A 14,255-nucleotide genomic window follows, 5' to 3' on the forward strand; every position below is an offset into this window, starting at 1 on the left:
AATTTTTAGGTTTATTTTAATTCTTAACTACTGAGTTACATTATACAATCTTCTTGATGCTGCACTTAAGGCTTGCACTGCTCTATTTCAAGTTTTAAGTCACCCACTGTCTTTATCCTTGGTGTTTTATTTACAACACGCACATGACTAGATTGGGAAAACCTGTGGCGACTTACCATATTGATAACCAGTGTGACTGCTTAGCGTGATTGCAGTTGTTATGGTACGTGTCCACAGGATCCGTCATTTCATTTGTACAAATAATGTAGGTTACTACTTTTAATTTGCATTATCCAGCAATGCAAACATTAGAATGTCATAACATGTACCCCATATCATGTGCCATTAAAATATTGGATGAAATTTACTGGGTAGCTAATGTCAGCTAACTGTTAACAAGCTAACAGGTTTCTTTTGGTAAATAAGCCCCACGTGCAGAACGCTTGATACAGTGAATCGCACCTTATCGTTAGCTGTTCAGTTTATAATCGGCAAGCGAGTGTATGAGAGTTATGTGTGTTTGTGTGAGAGAGAGTAAGAGTGAGTCAAGTAAAATCACAGTATGATTGGACAATAACGTTAATCTTTGCTCTTTGGGTTAACGTCTTATATCCTGGGTGCCTTTATCTTTTATAAAACTGTAGAGAAGCAGTGGCCATATTTCTACAATTGTGACCTCGGAACAAGAACAGGGAACCCTGCTGGAAAGCCACACTTTTGGTTAATGTGTGTAAATGGCCATTTCTTATGATCCTAGGTATGGCAACTTGAATGATACTAGCAAACTGAGACAGCTTTGGCAAGTGGAGAACTACTCTGAAGATACCGGAAGTTACGAAGGGAACTATGGTTCTGTGAATTCCTGGATGACTGCCAGCAGCAGTAAGCCAAGTGGATATGTCTCCTCGCGCTCTGCCCAGGTTGCAGGACCATAGTGACTTTCGTATCTTCCGTTCTGTTTCATTCCTTCCTGACTGCTAGTGTCAGTAAACAAAGTGGATGCCTCATACCAGCAGTGTAACGAGGAAGCAGACACCTGCCTACTGGTCAACTGCAGCAGCCAAAGGTAGAATGGCTGATGCTAGTGTGGATCCAGAAGCAACATTAAGGCAAAAAAACCTTGAGAAGGTGCAAGGTGCTGTCCAGGACGCCGCTGCACAGATCATGGATAGTGGCACCCCTTTCATTGCTGTCCAGGATGTGGCCACCCCCCCGGTAGAATAATAGATGACATCTGAGGGGGCAGGTTTGCCTCATAAGTCTGATTGTCTCAACAACCCAGTGGGAGAGCCTCTGCTTACACAGTGCACATCCCTTGTTTTTCCTGCTGTAGCAGAAAAACAACTGCTCTGACCACCCTTAGCTCTGCGTTGCCCCAATGTACAACTACAATGCCCAAACTAAACACAACAAATTGGCCCTTTCCACCACCTCGGATCCAAACGGGGGAGAATGGTATGCCTGCCCGAATAATGTGACAAGACCTTAGGTAGGAAGGAAATATTTGGCCACAACATCACCCTAGAACCATCTGCCTTCCACCGCAGGCACATACGACTAACAGAAGAAAGTGTGTGGAGCTCACTCACACGCTTGACTGTCATAACTGCCAGAAGAAAGGCAGTTTTCATCGACATATTACTCAGGGTCACCCCTGCCATAGGCTCAAAGGGTGACTTGCTCAAGGCTTGCAGGACCAGTGGCAGGTCTCATGCTGTAGTGCGCTTTACCCTGAGGGGGCTACGCAACTGTGTAAAGTAAAGCGCTGCTGTTTAAATCTGCCCACCGTCAGCCCAAGGCCCTCAGCATGTGCCTCAAGGTTTATTTGGGGGCGCTGGTCATGCCCTTGTACCCACTGCTAGGGTCGGCAATGTGGTGGCTGACCACATCTGGGCTGGTTCCAGCTGCCTGCAGAAACCTGGGTATGTTGCCAGGGCTGCGGTGCTGGGTTTAGTTGCTGTGTGCGGTGTGGGTCTCGTGCACCATGTTTCCCATGCCCCTACCCCAATGTCCCCAGGCTTCTGATCCCTGACTTGACTGTTTTCTGCGCTCCAACGCTCTTTCTGCTTCTGGCCCAAACTACTGGCACAACAGGGAGTTTTCGCAGGGTTTGCCTACAGTCGTCTGACATAGGCGCCTGTGCGAGCCACACCTGACGTCGTGTCAGGATGAGGGTGGACATCAGCTGACCAAGCTTTCTGGTCATCAACACTAAGGCCTGAAGTGCTGCATCATTTGTGTCAGCCAACTCTCTTCACGGTCTTTGGCCTTCACATGGGAGCATCCAGGCAGCCATATCATATGCCCTCGAGAGAAGGGTGTCAGTTACCAGGCACTGTGGCCTGGGACATCAGGCTTTATCTTTTAGCATCTCATCTGTTGAGAGGATCAGTGAGGCAATACACTGGTCAACTGGAGGCATATAATCTAGGCCATGTTCCCCTGTGTTGCGGATGGAGTCCAGGGTCCTAGCATCTCTGCCACGGTGAGCTGATCAACGGGTGGATCAACGAAAGGCGGGGCTGTAGGAGTCCGTCGAAAAAATGGGTTGGGCTGGTGCGTCATCCAGCCCAACCTTAGCTAGGGCTGCATGCAGTGTTGCTCACAGTGGGAAGTGTCTGGGACATTCTCTGGAACATGTATATACCAAAAAGAGGCTCCATGTCCAGAAAGGGAAGAAACTGGACTGTCCAGCAAAACAGTTTATTCTGCATGTGAAGAGGTGAATTTTTGGTTTTATTTTTAAAGCCTGATTCAAAATGCGAATTCTGCAAAACAGAAAGGATAAAGCCCTGTTGTGTATAACAGGCTTATCTTTATACTCTAAATTATTGGAGTACAGAGCTTAGTCTTTCCATTGCACTGTAAACATGGTAAGGTGTGGTTGTTTAGCAAAACTTCTGTTTTTAAACTGTTTGAGGTATGACAGTCAAAGGAGATGCCTCCACAGCCAGAAAAGAAGATGCCATGAAAAGGCAAAAGCAAGAATTGGCCAAAACAAACCCACCAACCCCACCATTTATCATGTCAAAATTCCACTAGTGGAAGCTCACCAAAACCAAACCATTGACTCCAGATGTTGCTATTCAAAACATATCCACCCTTAAGTGAGAGACAAAATCCAGGAGATGATAGGGCTTAACCACTGTTGCATTTGTGAAAAGAGCCTTGAAGCAATATGTGTTGACAGACCTGCACATGACCTGTGCAAACCCCATAAAGAAGACAAGGCCTATTTTCCATCTAACACTACATTTCAGAACCATATCCACTCGGCATTAGTGACAGGCCATTACTCTGTCACAGATACGCCAGGCTCCACCATCCACTAATCACCCACACCTGCTCCCAATTACACTCCTGCTCCGCATTAGCTCCCAATCACAGCCTGCATATAAGCCCTGCACTCACCTCAGTCTATGGCCGACCTCGTTTGCGACCAGGACTCTCCATGCCACTCGGTATAACGTCTATATCTCTCTTGGCCAGCGATCTCTCTTCTCCAGCAATCTCCCTTCTCCAGTGTTTCTCCCGTCTCCAGCAATCTCCAGTCTCCAGCGATCTCCCGTCTTCCTCGATCTTCTGTCTCCAGTGAATCTTCCCTCTTGCGGACTTCCCTAGCTATAAACTAGTACTATCAGGCTGTCATCTAAATAAAGAACATTCTGTGTCCATCTCGGTGTCCCCTGCCTGTCTGTTCCGTAACAGAAGGTCGGACGGCCCGAAAGGATGACAGCCTCGAGCCCCGATGGACCCTTCCTGGACCTGGAGGATATGGTGCAACAATATCTCCTCACCCATCCTTCACCACTTCTATCTAATAGCAAGATGACACAACTAGGGACCTTCTCAGGCTCAGCAGAGGATTGCAAGGAATTTTTGGTGAGGTGTTGCCTGGTTTTCAAGCTGTATCCACACCAGTTTCCAACCGAACGATCCAAAGTGGCCTTCTTGGTTCTCCGGCTAGTCGACCCGGCACTTTGCTGGGCGGGATCCCTATGGGCACGAGACAAGGCAATTTTCAACTCTTTGGGCAGGTTTGCAACACTCCTCAGGAAGGAGTTTGGCCCGCCAGTCATCAATTCATTAGCCAGCCCTTAATCCACACCTCCAGTCCTCAGTCTATCAACCCACTACTTGCCTGCACCGAAGCTCTGCCTCCCAGCTATTCGCCTTCTCCGCCTCCCAGCTACTCGCCTTCTGCGCCGCCCCGCTGCTCGCCGGCTCCACTGCCGTCTCCAATTTCAGCGCCGCAGATGTCCCCAGTTCCGGCGCCATGGCTGTCCCAAGCCCCGGCACCATCACTCCCTGCTGGATCGCAGCAGCCAGTCCCCGGCTCCCTGTCCAGCTGTGCCGTCGCCGGCCCTTGATCTGGTTCACCGGCCTCCAGATTGCTCCCGCCTTCGCCACAGACCTCCAGGTCCGCCAGGTGCCAAACGGTCTCCGCCTTCGCCGGCAGGTCCCAGAGGGTCCCCGCCTTCGGCGCCAGGTTCCAGAGGGTCCCGCCTTCGCCGCAGGCCTCCAGAGGGTCCCCGCCTTTGCCGCCAGGTGCCAGAGGGTCCCTGCCTTCGCCGCCAGGTTCTAAAAGGTTCCCGCCTTCGCCACCAGGTCCAAGAGGGTCTCCGCCTTCGCTGCCAGGATCCAGAGCATTCCCACCTTCGCCGCAGGCCTCCAGAGGGTTCCCGCCTATGCCTCAGGCCTCCAGAGGGTCCCAGCCTTCGTCTTCGCCGCCGGCCTCCAGAGGGTCCCAACCTTCGTCTTCAGCGGCAGTCTCCTGTGACACTCCATCCTCACCGCCGGCCACCAGAGGATCCCAGCCTTCATCTTCGCCGCTGATCTCCAGAGGGTCCCAACCTTCGTCTTCGCAGTCAGTCTCTTGTGATTCTCAGTCATCGCCGACGGCCTCCAGAGGGTCCCATCCTTCGTATTCGCCGCCGGCATCCGGAAGGTCTCGGTCTTCGCTGCTGGCCTCCAGATGGGGTTGAACTTCATCACAGACCGCATGAAATCAGCTCCGAACCTGTCAAGCCCCCGGGTCACCCACCCGGGGTCCCCTGCTCCACACCTGTCTAGTCCCCGGTTCGTCCGCCAGTGTTCCCCAGCTCCACGTCTGTCCAGTCCCCGGATCGTCCACCTGTGGTCCTCAGCTCCGCGCCAGGCCAGTCCCTGGGTCGTCCACCTGGGGTCCTCAGCTCCGCGCCAGGCCAGTCCCCAGGTCGTCCACCTGGGGTCCTCAGCTCCACCCTGGTTCTGCTACCGGGTCGTCCAAAGGAGGTCCTCAGCCCCGCGCCAGCCCAGGCTCCACCATCCATTAATCACCCTCAACTGATCCCAATTACACTCCTGCTCCCCATTAGCTGCCAATCACAGCCTGCATATAAGCCCTGCACTCACCTCAGTCTATGTCTGACCTCATTTGCAACCAGGACTCTCCATGCCACTCGGCATAACGCCTATATCTCCCTTCGCCAGCGATCTCCCTTCGCCAGCGATCTCCCTTCGCCAGCGATCTCCCTTCTCCAGCGTTTCTCCCGTCTCCCTCAATCTCCTGTCTCCAGTGAATCTTCCCTCCTACGGACTTCCCTAGCTATAAACTAGTACTCTCGGGCTGTCATCTAAATAAAGAACATTCTGTGTCCATCTCGGTGTCCCTGCCTGTCTGTTCACTCTGCTCTTCTCTCTTTTCCTAGAGAGGAAAGTGGCAGAATGAAAGGAAGAAGATGACAGGAACCGTTTGTTCTTTAGGAAGTGCACTAAGGGGCAAGATGATGTAACTTCTCATCAGTTTCTCTTCATACGCCAACATGCCAAACAGACCAGGCTCTTGCAGCGATATGGAGACGTGATGCTAGTAGATGCAACTTATAAAACGTCTAAATATTCTGCGTCTCTTTTTTTTTGGTTTGTACAAACCAACTATTATTCGACTATTATCAGGTCATATTGAACAGAGCAAACTAAATATTTGCCAAATCATAATGCTTTAAATATGTGATGAACTAACATCTAACACTCAGACAATTGTCTCTTTTTCTGTCTTTTGTTACAGATGGTGCAGATTGATCATGAAACTCCATTTGGAAATGTGTCATCTGTTGTTAAGAGCTGCTGTTAATTGTTTGTTAGTTCACCACAGGGTGACTGTGGGTAATTGTGATGTCAATATTTGGGGTGAGCGCCATCTTTGGGCCAACTTTCACTACTTCAGCTCTTCCTTCAGTCCATGAGGAGTTTACCACAGAGAGATATGGAAAAATTATGCATCTCATTGTTGGTGGAAAAAACATGTCAGTTTCTATGAGCAGATCGAACCGGGCAAGAAGTCAGACACTGAAAGGGCATAGAGAATACGGTCAATTTTCAAAATAAAACACCATGTGCAGACTTCCAATCATATAGGCCTATAAACACAATTAAAACAGACCAAAAAAAGACCCGCTTTGATGAGAGCACTGACAGATTACATTTAAATTTTCATGTTGACCCAAAAAGAGCATGGTGACATGTAAATGGAAATGCAAAGACTGGGGGCGCTGTTTTGCTTATTGCATTTGAATATTGTCCACTGTACAGCAGGTTACGTCTTTGAAAATGAAATATCAAATGCAGTTTTCATTTTCAAATGGCCAGAAAACTGTATTTACATTTTCATTTTGACTTAAATATTGCTTGCATAAATAGAAAATCAGGTTACATTCTTTATATTTAATTTTCAAATTTGAATTAACATTTGAATATTGTCCACAATACAGTCGGGTGCAACATTTTAATAAAGCCCATACAAGTGTGTGAAAATGAAAACTGGATTATTGCATTTTCATATTTACTCAAATAATATGTGGAAAATTATATTGCTGATGTGGAATTGCATTTTCTAGTTTACATTATCATTTGAATATAGTCCTGTATATTCCATAATTGACAACCATGATTTGTTGAGTTTTGTTTGTTTGAGAGAGCTGTCACTCTCTACAGTGGCAGTGGTTTGAGATTTTTATGTTGAAAAGCAAAGAAAGTTACTGAAGATTGAAATGGGTTGTATTGCTCTTTTATGATGTTCCCTAACTAACAGTTCCAGCTGCAGTGCGCTTTCAACTGCATCGTCATCTTTGGTGATTTTGAGTTGATCAAAACTGTGAAACGTCTGCCTAAATTAGGTCTCCAACATATCTCAGAACTGGGAGAAATTGAGGCTTTGACACGGAGCTACTGAAGGTAATTCCAAATATGAAAGTAACTTGACCCGGTGCCACACCCACTGACTGCCAGTGCCGCTGGAGGATCTGCTGCAGAAAATAAAAGCTTGAGCTTACCCAAAACTAGTCCGACCGGCGGTGAGATGTCGCTGTTGGGGGGAATTGCTTTATCTGTGACAAAGCAAAGCAACACAGTACATTAAAAATGCACAGCAGAGACGCCAGATAGGTCGGACCACCGTGTTTAACTCGATATTTTGAACTTTACGGCTGAAAACGACAACAGAAATAAACAAATTAACCGATATTACATATCTCCGCAGTTCAAACCAGAGACGAGCATCTTCACTCACGGTTGTTACCGGACGTGACTGTTGTTTATAAGCGTGACGTCACGGTGAATCAGCTGAGCTGAGTTTCACTTTCAGATTCTCCGTTCATGAGCATCTGAAGTTTGGCTCAGTTACCAGCTAACTGGTTCTAAAATAATACACTGACTGCAGTCAAATCTGGCGGTTGCAGAGAAACACTAACAACATTTCTTTGTTGTGGGAACTGAGTAAAAGCAAATGTTCATTAAGGCAGATGACAAGCCTGCTATGTTACTGCAGCGGGCAGGATAGGACTTCTTTCTATTCTGTGTGTTTGTGACTGAGAGACTGGTGAAGAGACTGGAAGTGAAATAAAAAGAGGTAAATGGAGATAAAGAGAAGGATGGGAGAATATGTGATATCTGTAAATACTGTATTTGCCCTGCAGGATGCTGGATATCACGTAGCTCTTTCTTCACATTGGTTTTGTACAGCTCACTAGCAGAGTTTGACGCTGACTGAACCCGCCCAATCTCCATCAGATAACAAACTCTATGGCAACTGTGAGATGCTGTTCATTTCAACAGTAAGTAGGTGGAAACGGTCACCTACTGTCCCAATGTGTATTACATCTACAGCAGCGCACTGGTCAGTATGCATGACGCTGCTGCTTGTGATGCTGCACCACTGAGTCGCGGCTACAACTGGCCAACAGGAAACCGCCAGCAGGAGCTTTAGTTTGGTGTGGTGGGTTCATTACATTATTGAGTGCTACAGTGAACAATATGATCACTGCATTTATTTACATTGTTATAATTATGGAATTAGCCACATATTAAATCAAGGTTTCAAATATAGCTCTATGCTGAAACCACTGAGTCTGGCCCCAACTTTCCAACAGCATCAGAAAGAAACTGCCCAGGAAGAGGGAAGTTCTCACATCCTACTTTTGCTGTATCAGTCCGATGCTCAGACAGCAACAAGACAACATGGAGGCTACAGCTCTCTGCATCAGACTGTGTGAGTATGACGCTCAGGTCTCTCCATTTCTTCCTTTTAAGTTTGATATACTCTTGCATATGAATGTATCTTCGCCTGAGACAGTTTTCTTTATTTTCCTGTCCAGTGACGTTTGTCATCATTCTGTCGGGCGCACATGTTCAGAAGAGCTATAATCAAAAAGATGGTGGGTAGCAAATATTTCATCCTAAAGATACACCTTTTACTTTTTTTGTGTGTGTCATACATTACTTCTTTTCATCTCCAAACTGAACCCACGTTTAAGGTTGATACAAATCATTTAAACTTGTATGTCTGTCTGTGTAGAGTAATATAATGAATGATATAGGCCTCTATTTGTTCATAAATGAACCTGAATAGAAAGGTGACCCGAAATCAAATATTACATATTGTGAAAAGTTTCTAAATATTTAGCGTTCATGTTGAGAGGGTATCCCAGAATGTGTCCATGCAAAAAGACCAACGGTAACTTGTGTCTGCTACAAAGAACAGTGATTACATTTTTCATTTGGGCGATATGTTTTTGGAGCTGTCTTTGTCCGTTTCTCTTTTTCAGATGCAGCTTTTCGTATTGTTCCAAACAGACTGCAGGTCTTTGAATACGAGTCTGTCTCTTTCCACTGTGAGGGTCTTGATGGCTCCACTCAGCTGAGAGGGATCAGGAGTACTGAGGAGTTTATTACATCATGTGATGAGAGGATGCCAGTACTATCTTGCACTATTCAAAGAGCCTATCCAGCAGACAGTGGAGAATACTGGTGTGAGACTAAAGGAGGAGAGAGGAGCAACAGTGCCAACATCACTGTCACTGGTAGGTTTAAGTTTCTAGAAAAAGAGTCAGTTTGAAATCCATGAGATTATCTTCAGGAAAAAAAAACTGAGCTAAAAGAGATTTAACTGATATCAATCCTCTAATCTAACTCCCACAAACTGATTAAACAAGTGTGTTTCATAAAATGTGAAAAAAAGCTATAAAACCTTTTGTTTTTCAGCTGGTTCTGTGATCCTGGAGAGTCCTGTCCTCCCTGTGAAAGAGGGAAACAACGTGACTCTGCGCTGCAGAAACAAGATGACTTCCTCCCACCTCACAGCTGATTTCTACAAAGATGGCCTCCTCATGGGGAACAGCTCTACAGGAGAGATGACTGTCCACGGTGTTTCCAAGTCCGATGAAGGACTCTACAAGTGCAACATCTCTGATGTTGGAGAATCCCCAGAGAGCTGGTTGGCTGTCAGCGGTGAGACATTGCACTCTTCAAATTTATAATAGCTAAGATTTGATTTAAATGATTTAATTTTAGCGTGTCTGCAGTGCGAGGACAGCTCAATTATTATTATACTACAATTATGATATTATCGTTTTATCTACTAATGGCTAGTTAAAAAGCAGAACACAACCCAAACAATTTTCAGTTAGTGCCAGAGTAATGCTACAGCAGCCCGTAGAGACAGCCTGTTACACACTTGTAATACTGCCATGGCGTTACAGCAGATGTATTCTCTTGTCTTTGCAGCCCTTTACAGAGAGACTTATCCCTTCTCGGATCACTTCTTCTCCGTTCTCCTCCTCTTGAGGGCTGTTTTCACCATCGTGATGGTGGCTCTGCTGCTGCTGCTGGTGGGACTACTTCACCGTGGGAAACTCAGAGTTCCACACAAATAATATTCACATTTGCACCTGTTAAACGTTCTGCTGTTACTGCATCACCTGCCTTTTTGCTTAGCCTGTCCCAAAATATCAGAACAACCTCGAAAGGTTAAAAGCATTATACCTGCTAGCATGTTAGCATTGTCACTATGAGCATGCTAGCATGCTGACTTTAGCATATAGCTCAAAGCACAGCTACGCCTTATAGTGCAGCCTCACATGGCTGCTAGCATGGCTGTAGACCAGTGGTTCCCAACCTCGGTGTCAAACGCCCCACAAGGGGTCATGAGATGATTAACAGGAAGGAAAAGGTTTCTGCTGCACAGAGTCATGATAATTTTTAGATTTTCCACTAATTGTTTTTTCTTGTGAAGTACTGGGTCACTTTCCCTCCTCAGGACTCTCAACATTATTCATGTTACGTATTTTGATAAAGACGTTTGAGTTAAATCGGCAGACTTTCAGTGAAAGTTCTGCATTAGGTGAACAAAGAAAATTAGCCCAGTAAACAAGAAACACTTAACGAGAAAATAACAAAGCCGATTTGGAAGTTCTGCATTAGATTTAATTTCATTTATTCTTATTGTTATTATTTTGATAAACAAAAGAAAAATAAGCTCCATATATAAGAAAGACTTAAATCAGCAGATTTGCGACGAAGGTTCTGACTTGGATATTTTGGTAAAAAACATAAGCAGAGATTTGTAATTTCACAAATACACAAAGAAAAAATAAGTTTTTAGTTGAACTGGTCTCAGCTGGTAGACTTCTGCAGGCGCTTATTCAGAGTCACAAGAAGACTTTGCTTCAGTTTAACGGGTTTAAATTCAAAACGGTTGGGAACCACTGCTGTAGACTCTTAGACTCTTTTGTTTCGTAACCAAGGATCATTAATGTTAACTAAACTGTGATGGATCATGTAAATGTAAACTGTTACCAAATATTGGGCTCTACTGAGCCAAATAAAAGGAAGACACATCAGATGTTTTTGGGGAAAACTGAATTTTATCCAATGAGTGGTTTTAAGTTAACAAAAGTTTGTCAGCAAAACTAACTTTGCGAAACATCAAAGAATGTACAAATATCACTCTATAAATACAAAATTAAATCTGTATTCATAAACTGTAAAGCTGCATCTCACAGGACAAATTAAAAAACATATTTGGAAGTTGATATTTGTCAAAGCAAATACTGTCAAAAATGAACATCAGCATCTGGACTCTTGAAAACACTTGGAGTTCCACAGGGTTGAACTCAAACATGTACAGTATTTATGCTTTTTGTCTGGTCATTACAGAACAGAGGAGCAGGGAATCCTAAACTGATTACAAACAACACAAAACGTACAATAACATAAAATATCTTTACTGTCAAGAAGATCCAGAAGACGGCTGTGACGTTACTGTAAATGTACATGTGTGAAGCTCTTTGTGAAGATCGCATTTTAATATAAATATTCAATCCAGCAAAAATACAAAATAAAAGCTCCAGAGTTATGTTAGCCCACATTTTGGTTTGGAGATGGATTTATTTGACCGTTTGTCTTTGTGCTGCAGCAGGGGAGGACTCGCACACAGAGAACAAAGAGGTTCAGACTGGAGTCTTGATTTGAAGTATTTCTATTCAGTACATTACAGGGCTGGACAGACAGTGAGGAAATGTGCAAGAGTGCAGAAGTGCAAACGCTTCAGTCCTCAGTGCAAAATGAAGCATGCATGGTGAGTCAGCAGGTCACGTCATTACAAACACATCAGAATAATATAATTCCACAGCAGAGACACATCCTCATACACGTACTGATATATATACACAAACAGGTGTTAGCGTGTACACTGGGAATGGGACCCACGGCTACAGACAGTGGAGTCCCAAAAAACAGGTCATATCTACCGTTTGTCTTTACAACAGTTCACTGTTGGAGCTTTCAGAATGATATTTTGCCTCATCAATGAAGAGTTGATATTCAGTAATACGCACACAGAAAACAGCGGCAATGAAACAAAAGCAGATTTTTCACCACTTTCAAACAAAACATGTTTTGAATTGTTGATTATAGCACCAGAACACCTACATGCTGAACGGTGAATAGTGCTGAAATCCAGCAAACGTGAATTCACCTACTGAACTTTTCCTCTTGTCCTGAGACTGGCAGAGCTGCTGTTGTCCTGCTGAGAGGGAGACAACACACACACACACACACACACACACACACACACACACACACACACACACACACACACACACACAGATCAGTTATTCAACACAAGGCTTGGGTCTGTTCAGTCTCAGAAAAGTTATTTGGTGTCTCAGATTTGTTCTCATGTACTTTGAGTTCTTGGTTTCAGATTCATATCAGATTTCCCAAACAACGAGGAAGTAAAGCCAAAGTCACCAAACCCCAATGGCTTCAGTTTAATTTTACAGCGTTAAAGTACTCGGACTCTTTGTGTGGTTGACGTTGTTATATATTTAAATCAGCTTAAGATACAACAAAGCAGTAATTGTGAGATTTAAAACTAAAAACCAACAAATACGTGGGTGGAAACAAGAATCAATGAAAGATGAACCTCTTGATTCTTGGTCTTCAGCTGCTTTTCACTCTTCTCCTTCTCCTCTTTGAGCATCTGGACATCTTTCAAACTGTCCAGCTGAGACGAGAGAGAAGATAAAGACAGAAGATGAGAGACCTTTTCTCTTATTAAAGAATGCGTGTCTAGATAAACAATAAGACATGACAGGAATGTCCTCCATGGTCTGATTTGTGCAAATAAGTCAATCTGAATTTCTCCTATTGGAGTTTTATAACAGTTTGGTCAAAAGAGGTCAAACAGGGAGTTCGACCTCGAACTGACCCCAAACATAAGTAACGTCACTGTGTAGGATTGTCACAGACACGCCAGGCTCCACCACATCACAGCCACACCGCTCCTCCTCACCTGAGTATTAATTCCCAGCACCTGTCATCCATCGCACACCTGCACATAATCAGCCACTCTACTCCCTATATAATCCAGCTCTTCACCTCAGTCAGTGTCCGGTCTCGTTCATACGAAGGACAGAGCATCGCAGTCTTCCTACAAATTGCTACACGGACTTACCTGCTACGTAACATTGAGAAAACTACCTCTTGGAACCCCGAACCCCGACTCCCGTCTGTCTCCAGTCTCCTGAGTGTGTCGCTCCAGTTCCCGGCTCCCATCTGTCTCTAGTCTCCTGAGTGTGTCGCTCCAGCTCCCGACTCCTGTCTGTCTCCAGTCTCCTGAGTGTGTCGCTCTAACCTCCGGCTCCTGTGTGTCTCCAAGCTCCTGTGTGTTTCCAGTCTCCAGAGTGTGTCGCCCCAGTGCCCACACTCTTCCACCAGCATTGAGATGAAGGACAGTATCATTACCATCCCATATTACCTTTGTGCAGTAATAAACTCTCTCAGTCTCCTTACCATTGTCTCTGGTTGTTCTGTCCGTAACAGAAGACCGGACCTCACAACAGGATTACAGCATGAGTGCCTCGGATCCAGTTCAGGAGTTGTTGGAGATCCTGCGCCGGGGCCTCATCGCTTCACCACCATCTTCCTCCACCTCCGCGACTTCCGCTTCCGTTCCGGTCACTCCAGCAGTGCTGGTTTGGCCATGTCCCAGTCCCATGGCCAAACCAGCGCCATTCTCTGGATCGGGGGAGGACTGCAATGGATTCATTCTACAATGTTCCCTGGTCCTGGAGATGCAATCTTCCTTGTACCCCACTGAGCGCTCCAAAGTAGCTTTTGTTATCTCCCAGCTACAGGGGAGAGCGTTACAGTGGGCCGAGTCCATCTGGGCTCAAAACGGATCTGTAACTCAATCCCTGACGAGTTTCCTGGAGCACTTCTGCGAGGTGTTCGGAAGACCAGCTGGAGACTCCTCGGCCGGAGAAAAATTATATCAACTGAAGCAAGGTCAGCGGTCGATCCAGGACTACGCCCTAGAATTCCGAACCCTCGCGGCAGCCAGTGGATGGAACGAGCAGTCCACGAGACTCCTACCGACTAACCCCGACGGAGCGGCAGAGACGGCTGACCCGAGGACTATGCTTGTACTGTGGAGC

The 14,255-nt window shown here is 45.6% G+C and overlaps 3 protein-coding genes across 30 annotated transcripts in view; 1 reads left to right on the forward strand and 2 right to left on the reverse strand.

The window, feature by feature from the left end:
- The window catches only part of LOC122870704 (butyrophilin subfamily 3 member A3-like), a 44,002-nt gene extending 36,476 nt beyond the window's left edge, over window positions 1-7,526 (reverse strand). Inside the window, exon 1 of the mRNA XM_044185065.1 lies at window positions 7,314-7,526. The gene's annotated coding sequence lies outside the window, so the exon portion shown is untranslated. The remainder of the gene's footprint in view (window positions 1-7,313) is intronic.
- The window catches only part of LOC122870137 (butyrophilin subfamily 3 member A2-like), a 53,062-nt gene that overhangs the window by 18,892 nt on the left and 19,915 nt on the right, over window positions 1-14,255 (reverse strand). For 11 of the 25 annotated variants that reach the window (XR_006376501.1, XR_006376500.1, XM_044183959.1 and 8 more), the window contains one exon: window positions 12,769-12,823. The exons of 10 other annotated variants lie outside the window; for them this stretch is intronic. Coding sequence is in view for 13 of the 15 variants with exons in the window: in XM_044183959.1 (XP_044039894.1) it covers window positions 12,769-12,823 (55 nt within the window). In the remaining 2 variants the exon portion in view is untranslated. Of the gene's footprint in view, window positions 1-12,742; window positions 12,824-14,255 lie in introns of all 25 variants that reach the window. 4 more of the 25 variants (XM_044183973.1, XM_044183969.1, XM_044183966.1 and 1 more) reach the window with 2 other exon arrangements.
- LOC122870264 (low affinity immunoglobulin gamma Fc region receptor II-like) lies at window positions 6,872-12,042 on the forward strand. 4 transcript variants are annotated; one of them, XM_044184358.1, is made up of 7 exons: window positions 7,609-7,888; window positions 8,002-8,254; window positions 8,366-8,527; window positions 8,634-8,693; window positions 9,084-9,338; window positions 9,520-9,765; window positions 10,042-12,042. In XM_044184358.1, exons 3-7 carry the CDS (start codon window positions 8,473-8,475, stop codon window positions 10,188-10,190), a joined length of 765 nt encoding a protein of 254 aa, XP_044040293.1. In that variant the 5' UTR covers window positions 7,609-7,888; window positions 8,002-8,254; window positions 8,366-8,472; the 3' UTR covers window positions 10,191-12,042. The 4 variants fall into 4 exon arrangements, with proteins under 4 accessions (XP_044040295.1, XP_044040293.1, XP_044040294.1 ...); XM_044184359.1 differs by having other exon boundaries at window positions 8,146-8,254; window positions 8,409-8,527; XM_044184360.1 differs by lacking the exons at window positions 7,609-7,888; window positions 8,002-8,254 and adding an exon at window positions 6,872-7,215 and having other exon boundaries at window positions 8,409-8,527.

This window comes from Siniperca chuatsi, linkage group LG22, assembly GCF_020085105.1.
Source record: "Siniperca chuatsi isolate FFG_IHB_CAS linkage group LG22, ASM2008510v1, whole genome shotgun sequence".
NCBI classification, from domain to species: Eukaryota; Metazoa; Chordata; class Actinopteri; order Centrarchiformes; family Sinipercidae; genus Siniperca; species Siniperca chuatsi.